This window comes from Arvicola amphibius, chromosome 1 (genome assembly GCF_903992535.2).
Source record: "Arvicola amphibius chromosome 1, mArvAmp1.2, whole genome shotgun sequence".
NCBI lineage: Eukaryota > Metazoa > Chordata > Mammalia > Rodentia > Cricetidae > Arvicola > Arvicola amphibius.
In genome coordinates, this window is record NC_052047.1 from 146453546 (window position 1) to 146479089 (window position 25544).

Consider the following 25544-nt stretch of genomic DNA (forward strand, 5'->3'; position numbering starts at 1 on the left):
CTGCCACTCCTGCCAGGTGGGGAATATCTGGCCATGTCCCCAAGCAAGCGGCCCACTGTTGGAGTCTGAGGATAGTAGGGCCAGCTTCCTTCTGGACTCCAGGGTCCCCCTCCCACCCAGGCTCAGGTCCTTTCGGTGCTTTCATGAATGAGTCTCATGGTTCCAATATGGATTCATTCATACCGGAGGCGCTGACTCGAAGGCAGGCAGAAGCCAACCCGGAAGGAAGCTGAGAAGCTACAAGCAGCCAATATAAATGTCACCAGCCTTTCTGTGCAGGTGACACCTCTGATTACTGGAGACCTCCCCAGGGTCTCACTCTGAACAGGTGACTCTTAGCTCAGAGAACTAATGCTAGCTACTCAGCTGGCCGCAGTGCCCACATCCATCATGGCTACCCAGCTGATCAGAGTGCCCACAGCCACCATGGCTACCCAGCTGGTGAGAGTGCCCACAGCCACCATGGCTATCCAGCTGGCTACAGTGCCCAACATCTGCCTAGAGATAGTAGGTGAAAGAAAGAACAGTCCACAGGGATGGGGAAAGGGTGAGAATGCCCCAGGCCAGGAACGAAGACGGGGCATGAGTGGAGGACAGGAGATGGATGCAGAATATACAGGCAAGCACCAAGCACTGTAGAGTGAGCATAGCCACTAATCCCTCTCTGGTCCAATCTCACTGAACCTCCATCTGTGCCCTCTAAGGGCACGAGGCAGACCTGGTTCACTTCAGAGCAAGTTATTTTTCCTAGAATTAGTTTTGTATTTTGCTTGCATGTTTGGTTTTGGAGATAGGGTTTCTTTGTATAGCCTTGGCTGTCCTAGAACTAGCTCTGCAAACCAGGCTGGCCTTGAACTCACAGAGATCTGCCTGCCTCTGCCTCCCAAGTGCTGGTATTAAAAGCATGCTTATTTAATATTTTGCTACAAGGTCCTACTAGGCAGCTCAGGTTAGCCTCAAACTCACCATCCTCCTGCTTCAGCCTTCTGAGTTATGAGATGGCAGCTGTGTGACATCATCACTCCTGACTTCCCAAGTTCTTTCAATATGAACTTGATACTTAATGGAATGTGTGCTGTTTGGTTGTTTGCTAAGTTTATGGGTGGAAATTTCCTTAATGTCCAGAAGTTCTAGGCTCTGCTTCTAGGCTGTGCATTCCTGGGCAAGCTGCCTGAGTTCCACAAGCCTCTTTCCCCAATTTTAACATGGGAAGAGTGGCCACCACATAGGCTTTCATAGGGCTGCTGCATAAGGAACAATGGCAGGTCTGCTTGGCAAAGATGGAGCATTTGACCTTCAGGGAAGGGAGACACGTGGTGGCGCCACTAGGGACATGCAACAGGGTGCCAATCACAAGTGGTCTTTATTCGCAGTTCCTCGCAGGGATCTGTGACTTTTGGAAAGCTACTAAATTTCTCTGAATCTGTATTTTCACTGGGTTAAATGAGATAAAGTTTCCAGTGTATGCAGTGGTTGGAGTGTAGTAGGTTCTGTGAAAAGTTTTCCAATCCTTTCCCTTTAAGCTGTAAAGGGCCAGCTCAAAGCAGACCAGGGCCTAGAAACACTTTAACTTCTGGGCTCCAGCTATACCAGGGAAGACAGGGCAGAGCTAGGCTGGGCATGGCTGTATCCTGGAGCCCAGTGGTATCCTGAAGAGATGGGGGCTCAAGAGTGGAGCAGAGACTTCATGGGAGGGACCAGAAGTATTGTCAGGGCCTGAAGGATCAGGGCAATACCCTGGAAATATTTACAAAGCAACATATCCCTTGAGGAGGAGGACAGAGAGCCCGAGTCCCACTAACAGCTAACACCACACACACACACACACACACACACACAGAGAGAGAGAGAGAGAGAAAGAGAAGGAGAGAGAGAGAGAGAGAGAGAGAGAGAGAGAGAGAGAGAGAGAGAGAGAGACGCATACGCACGCACACTGTGGCCCAGCAGCCCTCTCCCTGTGGGATAAGGGGCCTTGGAAGGCCAGCGAAGGGGGGGAAGGAATCAAGGGGACTGGAGAGAAGAGGCAGAGAAAAACATCGCCACAGGCAAAGAGAAGAAGAGCACATGCAAAGACACAGAGTGGGGAAGCTGGGCCGATTGACCCCAAATCCCCAGCTCTACAGTGTGGTCAGGGTCCCAGTTTGGGGTGGGAAGGTAAGATGAGGGGACAGATGAGCCTAGCTTGGCCTCTCCCGCAAAGGCCCCCACATGGTCCATTGCCCTGTGCTATTTCAGCAATCCTGTCTCCTCCTGAAAGTGATTTCTTGCCTGGACTTGCTCTGATACCCACATCTGTCCTGCCGTTAAACAGGCATTAGTCCTAGTGAGCTTCTCAAGGCCAGTGGAAGCAAGAGCAGAGCATGAGATCCAGGTCTGCCAACCACCAGGCCTGTCCTCCTTCCCTCCTGCTCTGGGCTCCTGGTCTATGCTACACTCTACATTTGGCGAGTTCCAGGGAGCCTCTGCTGGGGCTCACACACTCCTCAGGCCCCACAGCCTAATCCCTGCTTCCATGAAGAAAATAAGGAGACAATCTCACCCTATCTCTTTACCCCTGGCCACAGCAAAAGTGAAATTTGTCAAAGAGAGGCCAGCTGGATTTGGACACTCAACCCAGGAAGCTGGCCATTTGCTGTACACAGAGCCCTGGTGAGTGCCAGAGCCCGGGGTGGCAGAGCTGGAGCCAGGGCAAACACCCTGTGGATCAGCTGGCTGCGAGGTATGGAGGAAGCCAGCCTGGCCTCTCCCACAGTCTTCCCTGTTTTCATGGGATTGTTCTGTCTGCCAAGACAGCCCTGTGTGTGACTTTTCCAGCTCCCACTGAGGGGGACAGAGAAGGCCAAGCAGGAAGCTGTGACCACAGGATAACTGGAGCTCCCAAGAGGCGTGGCCCTTGAAGATTGGGGGTGGATGGGGAATCAAACGATGCAGAATTAATTTATGTGTGAAGGTTACTTACATCGTGCAGAGGGTACGCGGCTGAGTATACGCCGTTGGCCAGAAGGCTGGTGATGCCTTAAAAACAGAGGTAGAGAGAAGTTAAGGACCAGCAGGCCTGCTGCCCCACATCTGGAAGTCAGAGCCGTCACAGGGTGCTCCGGTTCACAGGGAGGATGTTGCTCAAAGCCAGACACACCAGGCTACCCAGAGCCTGGTCACCATCTTGGGGTTCTTCCCAGGGGTAGAACTCAGCAGGGCGAGTTAGCTATCCACTAGAGATGATTTCAACATGCTTGATTGGTAGGGTTAGGAAGACGCAGAGCACACCCCAAGAGGAAGTTCTGTCCCTGAGGAAGGAGGCAGGAGTAGTTCAGTTACCCCCAAACCTCAGATTCGCCAGTTACCCCCACCGGCCTGAGGGAGAGCCTGCAGATGGAAAGATGGCCTCCGAGCGGTCAGAAAAGCTGATCATGAGAAGATGGACGGATGGGAAATTGATGGTGTCAGGAAACACACATACAATTTGGAATTAGCTTGTAAGTTGATGGGAGAAGCGGAAGAGGAGGCCCCGCTCTTACCGTATTTCCCACACTTCCGCCGTTTACTTAGAAGGGCAGAGTCCTTCCTTCTTCCCTCTCCTTGCCCTGTTTATACATTGGCTATTAGTTACACAGAAGGGCCTGGAAGGGTCAAAGCTACATTTGGGGAAGAAAGCTGGTAGAGGCAAAGGGCAGAAGGAGGATGGCTGGGGCTTAGCTGGCTGGGCCCAGAGCCCACACCGGCATAGGAGAAATAAAAACAGTCACATCTACACCTGTCTGCTGCAGGGATGCTGTGCCTGTCTCCAGACCCTGCTACTGAAGGTGGGAGGAAAGAGGACCCAGGGATGGAGGAGATCTTGGAAAACTGCTCTGGTTTTGACATCCTCGGGACCAATGTCTTGGATCCTTGTCCCCCCAGACTTTCAACTGTTGCCCCAGAACCCCCTGCCGGGCAGAGTGGCTTTCTAGGTGACCCCATGTGGGCCAACTTTTCTCAACAGCCTGGAAGCTGATTCTATGCAATGTGGCTCGACAACCATCTCCTTGGACAGTGACCTGGAATAGCCAGGCACACCCAGCAACACTTAGGAATCACAACCAGAGGCAGCAAGAGCGCATGACTGAAGCCACACTCAGAAGCAGAAAGTTCGCCTCTCACCAAAAATATATGTGGAGCTGGATCCTGGCCTGTGGCCTCCTCACCCTTCCTAGCATGCACCTAGAGTGGAGCTGCCACAGGGCTTTGCTTGGGTTTGTGTGGCAAGCTTGCCAACCCTCTTTCCTAAGTCTTCTCTGTCCTCATCTGAGAGGCCTTCCCTGACCATGGCTCTCAATCACTCTAGTGTTCTCAGCCCCATCTGTGAGACAGCATTCTAGCTTCTCTGTTTCCTTACCCTAGAACCCAAGTACCTGAGGGCAGCCCCTGGGACGGAGAGAGGCTGTCAGGAGCCCATCTCTAGTCAATGAAGGGTCACTAAGTGACTTTGTTGGTCAGTAGAGCTCCCATGCCAGGTGCCACTATGAAGTGGGGTTACAAAGGCACCCCGATCTCTCTCTTCCACACAGAGGCAAGGGAACTAGAGAAGTTTAGGAAGAAAAAAAAAAGGCCTGGGAACCAACCCAGCCCCTCTGCCTCACGATCAAGATAGAATAGGGGTTAGCTCCAGTCCAGGCTGCTCTACAGACCTCCATGGAAGCCACATTTAATTCTATGATGGTGCCTGAACTGGAGTCACGTACCCTTTCTACTTCTAGAGGCTTCGTCCCAGCTGTGCTTTGACAGTGGTGACTTGAACAAGCTCCCGAGTTTGCTTCTTCCTCCATTCACCCAGGGTGCAAGATAAGCTCATTCTAGTGGTCCATACAGTCTGCAAGGACCAGGCCAATGGGGACAGAACTTCTGGGCTTCTGGCTGTCCCTAACTCCAATGAATCAAGATATGGGGTTGGGCATCTCAGAGTCTCCCTGTAGCCACCTGTAGGTCACACTAGTCAGGCTACATGCCATCCCTGAGTCCTGAAAGAACCCTCCCCGCAGCCTGGCCTATCTTAGTCAGGTCACACAACAGCTTGGCCACTGTTCTCCTTGGGGTGCTATTTCCAACAGCCTGGAACTGGGCTGTGGTCCCCAAGGGACACCCCTGTCATTCTTTCTTGTTGAACTTATAATCAAAGAGGAGTTTGGGACCATTTGTCTGTTTCTTTTTCATGGTTTAGGGTCTCTCTGCGGAAAGCTGGCCTTATACCAAGAACCTTCAGCCAAGGGCACAGCGCCTCTGGGTGTAAAACGCCTGGCTATAAATCCACCAGGAACAGGACCCTAGCACGGCTTTTCTGCCAGTTTCCCAGCCCTCTGTTCTGAACCAACATAGGCTTAAATCAAATATCTTTGAGGAAGCCCCAAGCCAGACGCCCACCCCCTGAGAGGGCTCAGAGGCAAGAAGGCCACTCAGAAGCGGCCGCTGACCTCAAGTCCACAGAGTGTCCTTACCCATGCTATACTTGGCCTTGGTGCAGGTTGTTCTCTTCAGAATTTCATAGACCTAGTGCAGAGGGAGGGACAGAAAGGGGGAGTGGTTACTCTGCTGCTCTGCCAGTCAAAGGCCACAATCACAGGGCACCAGGAGGGTCCTGGGTTTGGGACTCTAGCAAGTAACTTCCAGGGGTAAGTGAAATAGGGGTCACAGAGAACCCTCTTTCTTCACTTCCTGGAGCAGACTAACAAGGTGTTAGTCATGTGCAGTGGGCACATTCCTAGGAACTAAGGGGACGGGAGTGGCATGGGAGACACAATAGCTATCTTGGTGCCCTGCAGCTGCTCATGCCCCTTTGTGGAGGCAAGAGCAGGAGCAGAGAGCTGGCATGCTGTTCTGTGTGGGTCAGAAGCCCAGAGGAGGGCCAGGTGTGGCCATGGATTTCAAGGCCCTGACCACACTGGGCACAAGAAAAGAAGCCCCCATGGAGGGACCCCATCTCTCTTTACATCTCTTTGACTAATGAGATACTTTGCTTGGTGTTCTCAGGAGCCCTGGCTGAGGAGTCTTGTTTGACAGGGGCTGCGTTAGGAGAGCATGTGCAAATTGCACCACCAACCCTGTGCCTCAATTTAACTCTGTGAAAAATGGGCTTGGAATAAACAGTCATGACTTAATTAGTTTCATTTTATTTTTGAGACAAGGTCTCATGTAGCCAGGGTGACCTCAAACATATTTATTGTCAAGGACAACTTTAAACTTCTGCTCTTCCTGCTTTCCCCTCCTAAGGGCTGGCACTGCAGGTGTGTTCCATATGTCTGGCTTATGGGGTGCTGGGGCTCAAACCCAGGGCCTCCTGTCATCTAGGCAAACAGTCTACCAACTGAGTCACAGGCATAGCTCTGTCCATGATCCACAGATGAGGATTTCTGAGCATGCTGATTACTCCTCAAACCCTTTGCTGTGTTCACGCAGGCAAGACCAGTGTCCCTCGATTGGCCTCTAGGCCTGCACTACCTGGCTCTGCCATTACATCTTCATCTCCTCTGTCATCAGCCCCAGACTCTTGCTTTGAGTTCCCTCTTGCAGCCTCTGGTAAAAGCACCCACCCCCACAGTTCTAAACAGTCCCAGGGTCACATTAGAAGGCCTATGCTGCAGCTCCGTCCTATCCTGTACTGCCTGTCGTTCCACCCTCCTTCACCATCTGCCCTGCGACTGATGTTCTCAATACTTCCTCCCTCTCTCCAGGAGACAGCACATTGTGGGTGCTTAATAAATCCTTACTCAATTGCTTTCCAGGACCCTCTCTGTCACTCGTATGTCAAACTGGTTAACTTGTCATGTCTGCTTATTCCACAACAACCTCCTCCTCTCTGCTCACACAGTCATGACATCCACGACTCAACATCCATCTGCCTCCACCATGTGACCCCATATCCATCCGCCTCCACCATGTGACCTTACATCTATCCACCTCCACCATGTTACCCTATATCCATCTGCCTCCACCACGTGACCTCACATCCCTCCACCTCCACCACGTGACCCCACATCCACCCATCTGCACCATGTGACTACACACACGCCTTTCACCCCTTTCTCACAGCCAACCCTTGGGAGTGAACATAACTGAGTACATAAAACACCTTACCTGACAACCTTTTATGGCTCCCCACTGCCTACAGGCCCACTGTCTAAAATCCCAGAGAGCACAATAGGCTCTTGTCTCTCAGAAGCTGCTGGTCTCTGACTCCAAATAGCTTGTACATGGAGCCACCCCAGTGCCAAGAGAGAAGTGGCCAGTGAGGAGGAAGAGGCTGTCATACCGTAGCCTAAACCATGAGATGAGACCTGACCAGCCATGCAGGTCTGCGAATCAGCAAATTCCTTTGGAACACAGAGGTGGTCTACACACAGGGTCTCTGGGAGGTAGTGTCTCTCCTTCCTTCCCCCAGCAGCAAAGAGAGTCATGGCTCTCCACGCCTGCTGTCCCTAGTGCCCTCTCTGGCTCAATGTAAATAGCAGCATTCACCCAGGGGAATCTCAGACCAAATAGTCCCACAGCTAATCACCGGGAAGAGATGTCAGAATTGTTCACAGCCCTTCCCACGTCAGGCACCTCCCCACAGCTAAAGTATACTTGCAAAAGTTCTTCCAGAGGCATTGGACACCCTGGAAAACGTGCAAATCAAGGCACACACATACCAAAGCATGGGCACATAGCTGTTACAATGATGTGGGAGAGACATTGTGGGTCACACTGTAGGGGTTCTCGCAAGAAACAGAGGCCAAGGGGGGATATGGTTGCCCCTCAAACACACCAGTACCAGTTTAACCAGAGGCTATGTCTTTGCCCAAGTTTTTTTGTTGCTTATTATCATGAAATTGAATCGTCTAACTTAATCAATAGTGGGAAGGCCAAATGGTTCAGCAGGTAAAGGTTCTTGCTGCCAAGTTTGACAATCTGAGTTCAATCCCCAGAAGGAGAGGATCAGCTCCCTAGGGTTGTCCCCTGACCTCTACCACACACACCATGGTACATGTACTCACCACCCTCAAAAAGTAAGTTAGTAAACATGCAAAAAATTAAAAGCACCAATGATAACAAGAGCACAGTGCGCCACGGGACTGCTGATGGGGGTGCTACCCTGCCCCTGTTGGGGACAAACCAGAATCAGTCTTGTTCTGGCACAGTTTGAGAGCCTTCCTTACGGGTACAGGTAAGGGAAGAGGCAGCAGAGGGGAACATCTACGTGCCCTGGGTCTGAGTCTCCTTCACCAACAGGACCTGTGCCACCCTCCTGCAGGGTGGCGGCTGCAAGAAGTTCCCTGTGCCAGGCAAATGGGCAGCTTTCCCTCAGCCCTGACTGTGACCCAGCCAGGCTGGATGCTCCAGGCAGGAGAGAACAGAGCAGGCCTTAGCCGCCAGGCGGATTTCTTGTTTAGATAGAAATTGGGTCCTGTGCCACGCACAGTCCCAGCTTGGCTGGCAGTCAAATTGGCAGCTAAAGGATAAACACTAAGCCAATGCCCTGAGTAGGGCAGGGTGGCCTGCATGGTCAGATGGCAACCTAGGCTGGCTGCACTGGCAAAGGCCTTGGGATGTTATACTAATACATGTGCCAAGGCTGAGCTGCCAGGCCTGCTCAGACATCGCCGGCCAAGCCCCTTGCAAACTCCACCAGGATGGAGTGACCAGGGGGGTCCGCAGGCTTAGAGGTTGGCCCGGGAGGTCCCCTCCCCCAGCTTCCTGCAGCTTAATCCTTTCTCACGCTCCTCCTCCAAACTGAGCAGCCAGGGCCTCCCTCCCCTGGGCCACCCACTGCCCTCCTGATTCATTATTCTAATTATTTTTGTCACAGGCAATTAGAGCCGGCTTCCACCCCGAGGAGTTCCGGAGAAATGAAATGATCACCAGGGTCCCCAGAGCACCCTCTGACGAGCAATTCCAGGACGCCTACTCACTATTGTGCTCCGGGTTTTGCTGTCGAAAAAGGAGTCCCTGTCAGTCAGGTCGAATCTGCAGGAAGAGAAGGAGACAAGGTGACTGCTGTAGGCTCCCAGCTTGGGAACTCATCCACTAATAACAGTGACCTTGAGGGGTCCGACTATCCTCATAGCAGGCATAGGATCCCCTGTCCCCGGGCAGGGCATTAGCTGATCTAATCAGCCCAGTGTGTGTGGCTCTGAGACCACCATTGCTGGGAAGGCAACTGAGGGTGCCCTCCAACTCCAGTTTGTCATTTTGTTTTGTTGGAGACAAAGTCTCACATAGCCTAGGTTGGTCTTCAACTGGCTGTGGCTGAGGATGGCCTTGAATGCCTCATCCCCCTGCCTCCACCTCCTCAGCACTGGGATGGAAGGCAGGTATGACCATGCTCAGCCAAGCCTGGTTTGGATGAAATTAAAACCCCAGGCAGGCAGTCTTTCAAGTCCCAGTTTCAGCGTCAGGGGACAGGGATAGTGTCATCCCTCCACATGATGGCTTCGGCTTTGAGGACACGCTCTCGGGAAATGATTTGTATCCAGGTGTTCTGGGCCACACACAGATAGCTTGAGGTTTCTAGGGCACAAGAATAGCTCTGAAGCCACCATTCCCTGGGATGCTTAGTAAGAAGAGGGTGGAATTGAGCAGGATTTGGACAATGGGTATGAGCCTCTCATGCCCCTGAGCTGGCAGAGGTCGCACGGCAGTGTGTCCAGTCCACCAAAGACTGGCCAGTGTAGTCAGGGCAGCATGTGGCTCCTCCAAAGCCACTGCTATCTTTGCAAAAGAGGCCTCTGTTCTGAGCTAAGGTGTGGGTGCATGTTCCTTGCACCCTGGACATCCTCGAGGCCACAGCACCCCCAAAGCCACCTGCTCCTGGGCCTTGCCATCCAAACTGCCTGGGTATCTGGTACCCAAGCCCTTTCTCCCACTTCTGCCAGTGAGGCCAGGCCTGAGGAGGCCTTGCAACTGCTCCACCTGAGCCAGGTGGCTATGCACCACTGCCCCTTGGGAACAGGGAAGATGGAAGGTTCCAGAACAGACCCAGCACTGCCAGGCAACATGCTGCTGACTGTGGAGCCCCAGGGCCTTGGGACTCCCCTGAGGGAGACTTCTTGATCAATCCATTGCTGCCTCACCAGCTGCTCCAGGGGCTGCTGAGGTTTCGTGACAAGGAACCAGGGCTCAGGGGACAAAGTTAGGTCTGTGTAGCCTAGACCTTTGCTCTAGCCAGGGCCCAGACAGTTTTCCCTAAGCATTACCAAGCCAGGCAAAACTCCTTCATCCCTCTTTCCTTTGTGACCAGGGCCCTTAGACATTGCTTCCTCAGTCTCTTCTGGGCTGAAGAGTCACAAAGTACTATAAGAACACATTCCCCTGTGTGGGGGCAGCTGGGAATCAACCTGTTCTTCTGACTCACAGATGCTGCTTCTCCCGGGAAAAGGGGTAGGAGAGCCTCTTTGTGGTCTGCGGTCTGTGCTCAGCCACCTTGGGCTGGATGGGGTCTGTGATCTTCTGCAGAACTGAGTTGATGGTTTTCAGGAGGCCTCGGGTCTCACTGATGTGGTACACCTGTGGGCAAGACCAGGTGGAGACATGAGCCCCTCTACTGCGCTCTGACTTCTGTAAAAGCTGGTAATGTTTCTTGTCAGCTTGATACAATTTAGAATCACCAAGAAAACAAGCCTCTGGGAGTCTTGGAGGAAGTTTCTAGACTGGGCTGAGGTGGAAGACCCACCCTGCATGCGGATGGCATCATCCCATGGGCTGGGGTCGCAGCCTGAACACAAAGGAGAAAGTGAGCTGAGCACCAGCGTTCATCTCTCTGCTTTGTGCTCATAGATTCAATGTGACCGGCCGTCTTCCACTCCTGCTCCACGCCTTCCACACCATTATGGTCTAGGTCTCCCTAAACTGAAGCAAATAAATTCTTCCTTCATTAAGCTGCTTTGGTCAGGGTAATATGTAAAGTGACTAAGTCATCCTTTCTGTGATGGTCAGAAAAATACTGCACAGTGGTATGGTCCTTCCTGGGAACAGAGTGCCCGGGTAGCCAGCGGACTTCTATCTGCTGTTTCAGGCTTACCCAAAGGACCCAGCGTTTTAGGAGAGTTGGGCCAAGAGCTCAATTATAACACATTCTAGAAAACATTTGCCCCAAATGTCTTTTTGTTTCCAAAGCTGTAATCCAAGCGGCTTCAGTGGATCTGAAAAGCCGCACTGAACGTCTCCCTCCCACCCCACACATAAATATGGACTCTCAGCCCAGCTTCCCTGGCAGGCTGCTCTTCAGCCATAAAGTTTTCAGAGATTAAAAGGAAAAATCCCAGCAAGCTAGAAAATGTAATTAAATTGAATCTGATAAATTATCTGAGACCCCACAAGCATCAAAGAAGCAAGGCCTCAAACTGAACTATATTTGTTCAGGTCAAATTCCTGGGACAAAGTGGGCAGCTTTTTTGCCTGGACCTTCTCCTGTCCCAGTGGGGTGTAGCCTTAGGTGTTGCTCTTTTCTTTTTTAAGGCTGTGTGTGTGCCTGTGTGTTTATGTACATTTGTGTACAGGTACCCGAAAAGGCCAGAAGAGGGCGCTGAATCTTCTGGAACTGACATTGCAGGCAGTTGTGAGCAGCCCTATGTGGTCCTGGAACCTGAAATCCAGTTCTCTTGCAAGAGCAGAATGACTACTAAGGTATCTATCTAGCCCTGGCCTAGAGTCTCTAAAGACCACCAGGGCAGGGGCAGAGGCCTCATGGGGGATAGGAAATATCTCCTCTCGCCTAGTGATTAGGAGTTTGTGGAGATGATTCTGCTTCCGGATGTCCTCAAACCAAGACTAGTGTTTTAAAATATAAACATTCCCACCCACCTTCTTCGTGGGCATCTTCAGTTTCAAAAACTCAGCCTCCCTGCAGAGCACATGCCAGGGTGCATGAATCTTCACAAAGCCGACTCCATGGATTTTGGTCTACAGAGAGAAAAAGGGCTGTTGGTCAGGGTGTTTGGCAGCTATGACCCCTTTCACCTTGATACCCAGTTGTGACTGATCAGGTGTGTGTGCCTTTGCTTGGCACCAGCCATGTCCTGACAATACTCACCAAGGCTAAGCACCTTTCTCTTCTCTTTTTTAAAGACAGGGTTTCACTGTGTAGTCCCGACTGTCCTGGATCTGGAACTCACTCTGTAGACCAGGCTGGCTTCTAACTCTGCCTGTGCAGAGGTCTGCCTGCCTGTGCCTCCCAAGTGCTGGGATTAAAGGAGTGCGCCACCAGCATCCGGCACTAGGGACCTTTCTTACACACTGCAATTTACGCAAGAATCAGGGGTTCTCAGGTCACAGCCAGGAGGGATCTTAAAACACTAAAAAACAGGAAGTTTTCAGGAATTAAGTGAGAGCCCCCTACAAAACCTGGTAACAACAGAGGACCATTCATGATTCCAGGTCCACAGCCCTCAGCTGTGACTTGGGGCTCTCAGTGCTCACTGGACAGATGCTCCTGTGGGGGTCATGCAGTTCTTTCTCTGATGGTAGCCTAACTCCAGCATCCCTACATATCTATGACTGTTATCCTTAAAGAGGCCGACACAGGGACACCAAGAGTTCAAGTCCAGGTCCCCCTGCAGTGCTGCTTTGACTTGAGACAAGTGTAATAGCTTGTTTTGTCAGTTTGACACAATCTAACATCATGCTGGCCTGTGGACATGTTTCTGTAATAGACTGTCTTGATGAATAGGAAGGCCTGCCCACTGTGGGTGGCACCATTCCCTGGGCCTAGGATCCTAGGTTGTATATGAATAGGAAAGTGAGCTAAGCATAAGCACACACATGTATTAACTCATTGCTCTGACTGTGGGTGTGATGTGGCCAGTTGCTTCAAGTTCCTGCTGCCAATTCAAACCCAAGCTGTGCTTCCCCAATGGCAGAAGTGCCACACCTGGTTCCTTGGAAAGGGGCCTTTGTCAAGGGACAGGTGTCTACATAGTCACACACACATGCGGGACCTTGCCCAGAGCTTTCACAAGACCTTTCATGGCAGACTGGAGCTCAGCCCCAAGTGTCTACAGAACTTTCTGGCCCACAGTTCTGAGACCTGAAGGGGCTTGTCATGAGGTATGGAAAAGCCAGTGTGACCTGCCCCTTCTGTGCCCAGGATCACAGGCTGAGTGAGTGGCCCACTCACTCACTCAGGTGTGCTGCAGGCTAATGGCCAAACCCACCAGGCCAATGTCATCTGAGGATGGCCTACAAGAAAAAAAAATTTGGGATGCTGAGTGGGATTATTTCTGAGGCTAGTCTGCTATACTGGGCAGCATGGTGAGTTTCACCCAATCAATCAATCAAACTAATCAAGCATCTGAGGCAGGTGAAGTAAGCACACTTGTCTAGACCTAGTCACAAAGTTGGTGCCTCTGGGAGCTGACATTGCAGGGCAGAGCACCTGGTGGGAAGAGGTAGACCATGACGGGGACATGACAAAGGTTGGGGACATGCATGCCTAGTGTGCACGAGGCCCTGGGATCAAGCCCCAGGACCCCATAAACTGGGTGGAGTATTGGTGTGCCTGTAATCTCAGCACTCCAGAGGTGGAGGCAGAAGAGTCACAAGTTCAAAGTCATTCTCAGCCTCTTAGGGAATGCTAGGCAAGCCTGGGCTAATTGAGACTCTGTCACAGATAAGCATGATAGTTCAGGCCAGAGCCCAGGGATAGAGGGCTTTGGCTACAGGCTTGATCTTCTCCGTTGAAGAGACAGATATCATCCCAGGACAGATAAAGCACCCTAGATAGGATAGAAATCCGTGGTCCTTCTGCTGCCCCCTGGTACAGATGGGATGGGTTTGGGAGGCCTGGGTGGTCTATGGCAAGTGTCTTAACCTCTCTGGACCCTGTTCCCTTATCTATAAGGCAGGTGATATGAGGTCTGGTTTGCAGACAAAGGCCCTCTGGTACCCTTAGCGGTTGAGCCCCAGCCTTGGGCCCACAGGCCAAGACAATACAAGGGACTGAAGCAGCTGAGTACAGCATCAGCCTGGCTCCAAGGCAAGTTAGGCCACTCCTGCTTTGGCCAGCCCTGTCACAGAGTCCCCAGCCCCAGTGACTCACAGGGTGATGTCATGGGACACCCCTGAGTCAGGGGGAGATGTCTGTTGTGGCTCACAAGTGGTGGAGGCTAGCTTTTCCACTATAGACCAAGATTAATCTCTGTGTAGTGTTCGCCCGCACGCTAAGACCCAAAATATTCTTTGCAGTCCCAGCATCCCTGGGAAAGCAGGCCCTGCTGACGTGAGTGCCCGGGTCTTTCCCAAGGAAACATCTGGTTGGTGAAGGGGTCGTGGGACCCATTTAGCAAAAATACACTAAGATGTTTTTAAAAATGTGGTACCCAGCCTGACCACAGCCCTCCCACAGTAGGAGGAGCTTGGGGGATGGCCAGGTCCCTTCAGTCATAGCCAAAGGCTGTGAAAGACTAAGTTCTGTCCCTACTCCTGATTACTGTGCTGAGACATTTGAAACCACAAACTCACGGACATAAGACCCCAGGGAGGGCACAACCTAGCTAGGCTACAGGGATCTGTGAAGGGACAGGTACCCAAGAAGTCCCCTGCCAGAAGATGTGGGAGGTTTAGGTCAAGCCACCTAGCTCCATATAGAGCGCAGCTGAGGAGTTAGGTTTCTATCCTGAGCCCCCAATGAAAGGACTCTGACTTTACTAGAACTGGTTCCAGGACCTTCAGCATTTAAGAGATTGAAGTAGAATTGTTATGAGTTCAAAAGATGTCCCATGATGCCAGCCTGGGCTACATAGTGACTTTCAGGCTAGCCTGGACTACAGTATGAAACTGTCTCAAAAATTAACAAACAACAAACAAACAAACACAAAAGAAAATTAAACCAGAACTTTGACCACACAGATGGTACATGTCTGTAACCCCAGACAGGCAGGAGAGTCAGGAGTTCAAAGCAGCTTCACCTACATAGCAAGGTCAAAGATAGCCATGAGATCCTGTCTCAAAACACAGAAGGAAAAATAAGGGGGGAGGGAGGAAAAAACAACAAGAAAACAAAAAAAAATCGAAGCAACAACAACAAAACCAAAGCCACAGAGGTCCCACGAAGGGTTCATGTGGCTGAGGACATCACCTCACGCTTGTGACTGAAGCCCTGTGTAGCAGCAGTCAAGGCAATGCCCAACCACACCTCCCATCTGTCTGATGCCCTGATTCCCACCTGGTTTTCCCCACTGGCAATGGCTGCCTCAACAGATATGAGCTTGAGACCTATGGCTTTGCTCCAGTGTGCACCTAGGATGGCTGACTGCCCTGGGCACAGCGTATTCAGTGAGTGATTGACAGAGGAAAGGGAGCAGCCAGTCTGTAGTAAGTGCCTATTGTGTACCAGATGGAGACAGCTTCAGCATCTGGCCCAGTCCCCACTTCTCGCAGACTTTCTGATCTGCCTCAGTGTACCCTTATAGGTGGTGAGGGGATGGGAAGATCTGTAGACACTTGATCCAGATGTTTGAACAGCAGGTGTGGCATGGGAACCCAATCTGGTGCTCACTTGCCATGCTCACTGTGTTCCTCCACCCACACAGCTCCCAGAGGGTGAGGCACGGTCCCCGGGGTTGGGATATGTTGCCACTAGTGTGCGGCCTGGGTGGGGAAGGGTTGCCTGCTAACTGGCATGCCCACAGTATGGGTACTGCTAGCCATGTTCAGAGTGTGAGGGAGACCCAGAGTCCATGGCAAGAATGGGTTGGTGTCTACCCACCCTTAGGGGAATGTCCTCTTAACTCTAACCTCAGATTTGAGCCTTGGGATCTGTGGAGCCATGAACTGGTTCTCAGGGTGGACCAGGCTCACTTGCCATTTGCCAAGAATATGTCAGGGCCAGGCCCTGCACGTGTTTCTCTCCAGCCCTATGCCTGAAGCCTACTGGATAACAGAGAAATCAGAAGACAGATCCTGTCACACCTTTGCTGCCATTTATGGTGAAGCCACCCTCCCCCCCACCTCACTAGGGCAATCCTCCATGGAAAAAAAAATGCTGGCTACAATTAGAAAAAAAATGATTAATGCACTGCCTTCAAGATTGCACAGCTGGTACCAGGGCAGGGAGCTACAAGGCATGCCATGACAGCGAATGAAGATCCATTGAGGACACTAGAACCATGTCTTCAGAGGGTGTGGTGGGAACCAGGCCCGGCTTGAGCTGGCTTCAACGGCCACCCAGCCATGGTGGGAAGGAACACGCTAGGGACCCTCCCATGAAGACTAGCTCCCCTTTCATGAGTCCCACAAAGGAACAGTCACTTTCTTCTGACCCCAGGACAGGAGGTTGGTGGCTGCTGAAGAGCTTGAGGGTATAGGAGGATTTACACCCCAGGAATGGGCAGACACCACCAAACAACCCCACACTCTCGCAAGCATGCTTGCTACTCTGAGTCACCCTACAGAGCATGGAGAAGACAAAGTAGAAAGAGGAGTAAAGCCACCTGTGAAGGTGTGATGGCTTCACCTGTGGCTGTGGCCAGGGACAGTTCCTACCATAGTCAGCTCAGGTCCTGGGACCTGACAGTGTTTCAGGAAGTCCTTGATGGGCACAGAGACAGCTGACCCCACTGAGCTTAAACAACCCAGGGATACGGCTGGGGAGAACCAACAAGTGACAGAGACAGAAGCCAGTGCTCTTGGCTAGCGAGTGTGAGCTCATTAGATAGATGACAGACAGGTCAGGCCCGCTCACCTCAATTAAAGACATAAACTTCAGGACAGGAAGGCCTGCAAAGGACAGGAAACTATTAAAAACTGACGCAGCCGGCTTGGGAAAAAACCAAACAGAACTTCCAGAAATTCAAAGACTCGTACTGAGAAAAAAATCCTGACACGGTGTTGGCGAACAGCGTCCCCAAAGAAAGCAGGGTTAGAGGACTGGTGTGGTCCTCTAGAAGAATCCCAGAGAGCTTGGGGACATTGGCTCACTCCCACGGGGCACTCATGGGCTGTGGCCTATCTCAAGCTAACAGCTCCCGGCAGGGTTCCTGGCCAAAGAGAGGACTTCAGATGACAGCCACAACGGGACAGAGTTTACCTGAAGCCACCTGCCTCCCCCTGGCCAGGGTGAGCTTCCCAGGGTGGGAAGGGATGGGGAGTTAGCTCAGTCAGGAAGTGCTTACAAGCAGGCTGGAGGACCTACTTGATCCCTGGAACCCACAGTGTCCAGCATGGTGGCCTGACCACTTGTAATCCCAGTGCTGCAGAGGCGAGCGCCCAGACAGTGTAGCCCGATCAGTTAGCCAATGTGTTAAAGAACAAGGGGTGAAACAACAGCTAAAGTTGTCTTCTGGCCTTCACACACACATGCACACATACATAAAGCTGTGCATACGCATGAATGCACAATCCACACACCCAGAATTCATGGCCAAAGAAGCATGCTTCTGCGGAACGAACCAAGCTAGAGGGACAACAGTCTGTGCTGCTTTGAGCCTCAGAGTAGCGCCATGGGGCATGGGCCTTCAGGGACCAAAGAGAACAACATGTGGCAGAACTGGGAGATATAGGTCTATCCAGCCTGGAGCCCAGCACTGCAGCATGCAAGAGCCCAGTTCCTCCTTGGGGGAGACTATGGGGAAATGGTGCATGTATTAGGGTGAACAGATCAAAGCCAGGGGTCTTCAAATGGCTTTCTAGACAGTTCTACATTGTGGAGCCCAGGGTTAAGATCAGAGGTAAGTTAGACTGACCCCCCAGATCTGTGCTCCCACACTTTGCCAGGAAACCTACAGGGTGAGGGTGGGAGCAGCTTGCTTCCAGGCCTATGAATCCCATGAACTGGCCAAGAGCCTCATCTCATGAAGGCGCCCAGGGCTGAAGCACCCCCTACACACACACACACACACACACACACACACACACACACACACACACACACAGTGCTGAGCCCCACATCGGCCTACAATCACTGGAAACAGCGGGAAATGGATGCTCCTGCCTCTACCCCTACCCTGGGGCCATGGCCACCCTGCCCTTCTCCTCAAGAACGTGAGTCCTGATCCTGCTTGGTGGTGATAGGGTGAGGCCACTGTTGCTGCCCAGACCTTGGGAGCTGTGGAAAGTACTTCTTACTGCGTGCCAGGTCTGGCGTTCCTCTCCTAGCCCCACCCACCACTCATGAGTAAAATCTCCTTACCACCCCATTTAACAGATGGGGAAAACTGAGACACAGAAAGGGGAAGCCACCTGATCCAAGAAATAGCTAGTTCTATCTAACTCCATTCCACACTTCAGAGGCTGCGTCGCCCCCACACTGTGTGACCCCCAGCTTGGCATGAACACAGCGGCAGGAGATCAAACAGGCACTGATGAGATTCTGGGTTCACAGTCTTGGAGGATCTGCCAAAGCCAGGGTCAAGTGCAGCATCAGGGCAGCGAGGGCCCCAGGCACCCCCTGTAGACACGCCAGGACTTAAGCCTGTGGTGTTCTTAGCAATGACCCCAAAGACATAAATTATACTCAGCCGGCTTTGAGGCTCCGCTTCAAAAATGCTAATGGATTTTCTTGGAGGAAAACACATTGGTCACAAATTTCTCTTGTCTCTTTAATGGGAACCCTGGAAGCTGACCCCACAGAGAGAGAGAGAGAGGTGGTGTGTGTGTGTGAGAGAGAGAGAAACAAGGACTGAAAGAGAGGGAAGTGGGGGGGGCATGTGGGAGGGAAAAAGGGACGCAGAGAGAAGGGTAGAAAAAGAGAGCTAGGAAAGAACAAAGTGGAGGGAACAAGAGGCGAGAGAAAGCAAGATAAAGGATTTATTGCCAGTCCCCACCACGCAGTTCATCCAGGGGTGCAGGACCACTCAAGGGCAGCAGGTGGTGAAAGACCCCTGTGGAGCAAAGCATTGGTCCTTCCTGCTCACCCAGGGTCCCTCTGTGAGGCATCCTAAATTTCTCAGTGTGGGGGTGGGAAAGAGAGTTACCCTATGGGCTCTGTGGTCACATGGGGGCCTCTCTTGGGACTGAGCAGTGGGTAGGGGCACTCCTCCCTTTTCTGGGGATGCATTCAGGGAGCCGAGTTCCCTCATTTACCACTCAGAGGACAGTCTAGGACCCCAGGACTGATGAATCGGAGCCTGTGGGTGTATAGGGTACACTCTGGCCCCATGGGGAGGCAGGCCAGCTCCAGGCAGACCTGTTCCTAGCCTAGGCTGTGAGCCCCACTTCTCTGCCTCAGATGCTGAAGCCTCTGCTGGCCTGCAGGCCACCCTGCCCTGTCTTCACTCCAGGGCAGACAAAGCTTTACTCATGAGGTAGGTTTAAGGAAAGCATTCCCTCACAGCAGCTCAAATGCTATGGCCTGAGGCGGGTCATTATTTAGGAGAGGGTCTTTGCAGATGTGAGAAGGCTGAGATAAAGCTGAACTGGGATGGAGTGGACCCCAAACAGAGGGACTGTCTGTGACAAGGAGAGAACATGTGAGCTACAACAGAGGGGGCAGAGTACAGTTCTGCCCACAGCTTGACTTGCGACCTGTGGCTTCCAGAATGTAAAGAGATGCAATCTGCTGTCTGAAGTGGCCACACGTCTGAGCACACTTGTCACCTGGTGGTTAAGCACTGCTCCTTGTCCACTAGCAGTACCACAGGACACATGTCATCCCTACAAACTCGGGAGAGTAAAGTGATCTCAGTGAGAAAGCAAGCAGAGGGGGTCTGGTCTGCACCGGGTTCCCAGGTCACTGCTCCCAGCCAAGTTCAGCCACCCAGCTTCAAGAAGCCAGTTTGAAACAGCCAACTTAATAGCAAAAAGCAGAAAAAAAAATCCCAGAGTGCTGAAATTATATCTTTAAACTGAGCATAAGGAGGCAGAAACAAGAGGATCTCTGGGAGTTTGAAGCCAGCCTGCCCTAGTTCTAGACACCCCCACAACCTCTGAGAGACAGAGATTCAATGTGTGCTTTGGGTACAGACTGTGACCCCCACTTTGGTGACAGCAGAAGCAGTGTAGTGTATATCCACTGGCTGTAGGAAGGCGGGCAGACCTCTGCAATGCTACCTTGTGGTCAGTGACAGCTTAAGAAGTGGCTCACGGCACACACAGGATATCTCATGTCCTTCAAGGTCATCATTCACCTCCCCATCCAGCCTTGGAAACAGGGTTCCCTTGGCTGGTGGTGATTTAGGGCCCCAGACACTTTCGGCAACATCACAGGGGACAGTTTTAGTTTTCAGGATTTGAGAGCCACCGCCAGCCCAGCAGAGGCTAGGGTTGTGGTTAAAGGTCACATGCCATGGCATGCACGTTGGGAGACCAGTTTCAATGGCACAAGTGTTAGTGTGGGGTATGGGGAGGGCACAGAGTTTTGGGGTACCTGCTCAGATCCCCACAGAAGATACCTAATCCTGACATTTTTGCCTCAAATTGAGTAAGAGAGCAATCGGGATCCCGTTACAGGCTTTCTCATTTCAAAATCTGCCAGCCCTCAGGCTCCCTGTTATCTGAGCACACCCGGGGAACAGCTCATTAGCTCTTCACCCCTAAACAAGCCTGACCTTGCTGGGCTGGCCGTGCCTGCTAATCTCGGCAGCCAGGGCCCACTCACATCTCTGCTTGCCATGCGTGCCCAAACAGCCCGTCCAGACCCAGCCTCTGCTCCACCCAGGACAGCAAGCAGCAGATGCTAACTGTGGCCCTGCCAGGCCTGTATCTCGCAAGCTTCCAGCAGGCTGGTGGGACCAGGTGATAGCTTCAAGGCTCAGCAGGGAGACCACTCAGGGTTGTTGTGTAGGAAGCTTGAACTAGAACCTGGACAAACTCAGGCTTAGTTCACAGAAACTAGATGTGGCAGTGTGCACCTGTAACCCTGGCACAGGCGGGTAGAGACCTGTGGATCCTGGGGCTTTGCTGGCTTGCCAGTCTAGCTGAAATGGCAATCCCAGGTTCATAGAAAAACCCTGTCCCCACAAATAGGTAGTGGTGGGTGGCTGGGAGATGGCTCAGTGCATAAATCCTTGCTGTGTGAGTATGAGGACCTGAACCAATGTAAAGGTGGGTGTGGCATCATGTGTCTATAACCCAGGACTCATAACAAGATGGGAGGCAGATAGGAGAGATAGCCTGAGCTATGCAGCACAGTGGCAAACAACAAAGAGACTGCCTTAAACAAGATCACCAACAGCGGAGGCTATCCTCTGAGCTACATAGGCAGGTACATACGCACGAATGCATGAACACCGCGTTCCCCCCCCTCCCCACACACACACACAGCAGAAAACCTGGACTGTCTCATGTACTTGTGCCTTTCTTTTTGTGCAAGGAACTGACTCCAGGTTCTCAGGCATACCATGCAAGTTCTCTACAGCTGAGCTCCACCCCAGTCCCATATTTCACTTTTGACTTTTTTTGTTTAAAAAAAATTATGGGAGTATTTGCCTGCATGTCTGTGCACCACGTGCATTCAGGAGCCTGGGGAAGCCAGAAGAGGGTGTCAGATCCCCTGGAACTGGAGTTACAGATGGTTGTGAGCCACTCTGTGGGTGCTGGGAACTGAACCTGGGTCCTCTGCAGGAGCAGCCAGAGCTCCTAACTACAGAGACCTCTCTTCAGCACCTCATAGTTTGTTTTTTAAAGAACCAAACCAACTGCTACAAAGCGTTCTTCAGCTCCAGAGCCAAATTATCTGTGAAATTTGGGGGAATAAAACAAGAATCACCAAAACCCTCATGTTTTAAGAAGAGAGACGCCATCACTTACTAAAACCCCCTTCTCCCTGCCTTTCCCTCTCTCCCAGCTTCGCCCCTTCCCCCACTCCCGCAGGTTTTTGGTTTGATTTTGCCCTCAGCATCACCATTCTCTTTCACCTCAGCTTCTTTCAGGTGTTGAGGCTCAGGTGTGCACCCCCAGGCCAAACTGGGACATAACAGGAATCCCAACCAGCAAAGATGTGCTCTGTGCCCAATGCTGTTGCCTGAAGGCTGTTGCTACCTCCAGTCTCCAGATAGGAAAACCGAGGCCTTCGGTTCAGAGGCTGAGCTCTGACAAGTCAATCTGAGTCACCCAGCGTTAGAGGGCCCACACCTGGGAGCTTCAAATTGCTCCATGAAAGAACCTCACAGATAGAAAGAGGAACCCATGCAAGAGACAGCCATGGAGATGAACACAAGCACTGGATGCCCTGGCGGTGGGTCGGGTCGGGGGGACCCATAGCCTTTGAAAGACCTTCTCCTTCCTCCAGGAATAAAAAGCTCTGCACATAGACTCTGCACAGAAGCAGTATGCTTCAAAGGCCCCGAGGTGGCCTGAGAGGACAAGGACAAGCCAGGCACAGCCCTGCTCGAAGTGACAGAAATCACAGAGGATCAGCCACACCCATGTTCTTTCTAGCTGCCAGCCTTGGGATCCAGTAGCCCCCGAGTCTTCACCTTCAAACTTTTGCTGTCTGATCCCAACTCCCTTAAGTACCCTAAGACTGCCACAGGGAACATACAGAGGGGTTTGCAAATACCTGCCAGGGAATCCAACCCCAAGAAGGTGGACAATACCCCGAGACCGTGTCACACTGGACAATAACCTCAGCGGTGTGTGTGTGTGTGTGTGTGTGTGTGTGTGTGTGTGTGTGTGTGCGCGTGCGTGCGCGCGCGCGCGTAGGTCAGAGGATGAATTCAGCCGTGGTCCCTCAGGTAGTATTTATTCCTAGGTCTGGGATTACCAGTGTGTATCACCATGCCTGGCTTTTTACACAGGTTCTGGTGACCAAATTCAGGTCCTCATGCTTGCAACTGAGCTGTCTCGCTGGCCTCACCGTCTCTTATTTTTAAACAGTCTCTTGCTATGTGGCCCAGGCTGGCTTTGAACTCTCAATCCTCCTGCTAGTCTCCTGAGCACTGGGATTTCACTAGCAGAGCAGGGCCTTTCCCCAAACATACTCATGCTGAAAGGGTAAGATGTCAACCAGGAAGCACATAGCAATTGGCTGAGTGGTTCAGAGCTGCAATGATTTGAGCCACTCTCTTCGGCTGCCTCAGCAGGCAGTGGAAGAGACAGTGGATCCTTTGTTCTGTCTAGAAACTTCTTTTACCAAAACTTCTACACTTCCTGAACACAGTGTTACAGAGATGCAGGTTTCAGAGCAGGGTCCCTAAGAACCTACAGACCGATCTCCTTTTCACAGGTTGAGAAACTAAGGCTTGGAGAAGGACCGCGGACACCCACGAGAAGCCCCCAGAACAGTTCCGCACTTCGTCCTTCTGACCCAGCAAATCTTCCCATGCCGGGCACTGGCTGAGCTGAGGCAGGAAATGCGTTGACCTCAAGGTCATAGTCACTGGCCAGCTCTGCCCCAGGCAGATGCAATTGCTCGAGGAGGAGGCTGGCTTGGGACTTCCCAGAGCTGTTTAGAAGCAATTTCTAGTCCACTATGGCCCCACGAGCAGAGCTAACCTGCCCCCACTGCCTTCTGCAAACAGACCTGCTCAGCCTACGTCGACCTAATATCCCCGGCCCACACAAGGTCACACTTACATCCTCGTCATGTTCCAGCTCCAGGCCGGCCTCCAACAGGTTGCCCTCATATTCCTCCCGTCTGAAGCGCTTGTCATCTTCGTAGTAATCCATGGGGGCCTCGGGTGAGCCCACGTCCACGGGGCTCCCCTTCCCGGGAAGGGGTTGGTCCTGCCTGACACTGCGGGTCCCCATGACCATGTCATTGTGCAGTCCCCTCTTGGTCAGAGTTCTGCTGCCCGAGGCTCTCTTGTGATGGTACACCAAGATGTAGTCCACCTTGCGCTTCCCATCCCGGAAGTATAGGCCATACTTGCATTCGGCATCAGGGTCCACAGACAGGGAGTTGAGCAGCTGTGAGGCAAGAGAGAGAGAGAGTTGTGTTCAGTGTGGAGTGGCTCTCAAGGGGCCTCTGGAAATATGATTTTAGCTGGGTACTGCGCTCACCTATTCCCTCAGTCACTCAGCAAACATGCTAGGCTTCAGAGCCCCCTTGATGCAGCCAGAACCTAAGAAATGCCTGATATATAATGTTTAGAAACACCTGCTTCTGTACTGAGAGCCTGCATACTCTTCCTCCTCACTAAAATCACCACTGTGCACAAGTTCTACACAAATACCCCAGCATATTACTTAATTTTCCTTTGCTTGTGTGTATGTGCATGCGCATAGGTTGCTGAACTTGCCCATGTGTGCAGAAGTTGTAAGTTGACAACAAGCATCTTCCTTGGTTTCATTTCTTTTTTAAGATTTCTTTTTATGTGTATGAGTGTTTGCCTGCAGGTATGTATGTGCACCATGAGTGTGCAGTATCCATGGAGGCCGGAAGAGGGCACCAGACCCTTGAAACTGGGGTTACAGATGGTTGTGATCCTCCGTGTGAATGCTGGGAACAGAACTCAAGTCCTCTGCAAGAACAAAACAAGGAGCTTAACCATCATCCTTGTTTATTGAGACAGGGTCTCTCACTGACCCTGGAGCTATCCCATTAGGTTAGGCTGGTTGACCAGTGAGCCCAGAATTTCTCTCACCTAAACCCTTCCAGTGTTGGGATTATAGTTATGCCAGCATGCCCAGCTTTTTATCATATATGCTGAGAATCCAAGCTTGGGTACTTGCGCTTATGTGGCAAGCTGCCCCCAACACGGCTGTCCCATATCCTATGAGACTTGAGCACCTGTGCGTTTCAGTATCTGCGAGATCATGAGCCACTTCTGTGCTATACCAAGGGACAGCCACTCCTATAGATGCCCACTGTGAGCCAGATCCAGTCCTATGGGCTCAAACATAGAAGACAGGATGGCCTTCTTGGGGCCCACATTCTAGAAGGAGGTCTTTGTCTCCCCCAAAAATGTAAAGTCATGCCTGGTCACCAACAGGTCATCCTGGTCTCTGGAGGGAAAGGTTCTGTCTGACTCCTGGCAAAAGCTATTGAAAAAGCCACAAAGTGAAGGCCCCTAGAAGGACGTATGTAGGGCAGGGTCTGAGGCCGGGCAGAATGAATTAGGTTATCTGCAGGCACAATGTCAACCTCTGGCAGCTAGCATCCAGGCAACACGACGATGGCTCCAGGGCCACCAACTAGCTGTGTGATCAGAGCTCAGATGTGTGAGGCTCTTGTTCACTCACCTTGGGGCCTCCAGAAACCCAATCCCAGTGTTGGGCTCTAGCATGGAAGGATGAAGACTGAGATCCAGGCTTCGACACAGCCTGAGGAACATCCTAGAACTGCCAGCTGTCCCCAGAGCTGGCTTCAACCCAGCCTGAACACCTGATTCCGGCAGTTTTTTCCCAGAGGTTAACGGGCTACACAGAGCAGTCAATACCCTCCCCCCTGTGCCAGCTCTTGGTCCATGCAGAGACACTGCACCTCCCCCATGCCAGCTCTTGGTCCACACAGAGTGGTGGGGAGGACAGCACCAGCTAGGTCCTCCCTGGTGGCATGTGAGGCCCAACACAATAGCTAGCAGCAGCAACTACCTACAGGTCTCTTTCTGCACCACATCCAGGAAGCCTCCTCCAGGAACCCTTCCCAAACTGAAAGACTATAAGCTGGGTGGAGATTCCCTCCTCACTGGCTGCAGTCCTGACCTCAGTTTCCTCTGCAT

The 25544-nt window shown here is 52.0% G+C and overlaps 1 protein-coding gene across 2 annotated transcripts in view; it reads right to left on the minus strand.

Moving 5' to 3' along the window:
* Ano1 (anoctamin 1) overlaps positions 1 to 25544 on the minus strand; it is a 154015-nt gene that overhangs the window by 60589 nt on the left and 67882 nt on the right. Inside the window, exons 3-9 of one of the 2 annotated variants that reach the window (XM_038329185.1) lie at positions 23458 to 23790; positions 11812 to 11910; positions 10364 to 10515; positions 8922 to 8976; positions 5472 to 5523; positions 3519 to 3584; positions 2960 to 3015 (exon numbers count right to left, since the gene is read on the minus strand). In XM_038329185.1, coding sequence (XP_038185113.1) covers positions 2960 to 3015; positions 3519 to 3584; positions 5472 to 5523; positions 8922 to 8976; positions 10364 to 10515; positions 11812 to 11910; positions 23458 to 23790 — 813 coding nt within the window. The remainder of the gene's footprint in view (positions 1 to 2959; positions 3016 to 3518; positions 3585 to 5471; positions 5524 to 8921; positions 8977 to 10363; positions 10516 to 11811; positions 11911 to 23457; positions 23791 to 25544) is intronic. The other variant, XM_038329186.1, reaches the window with a different exon arrangement.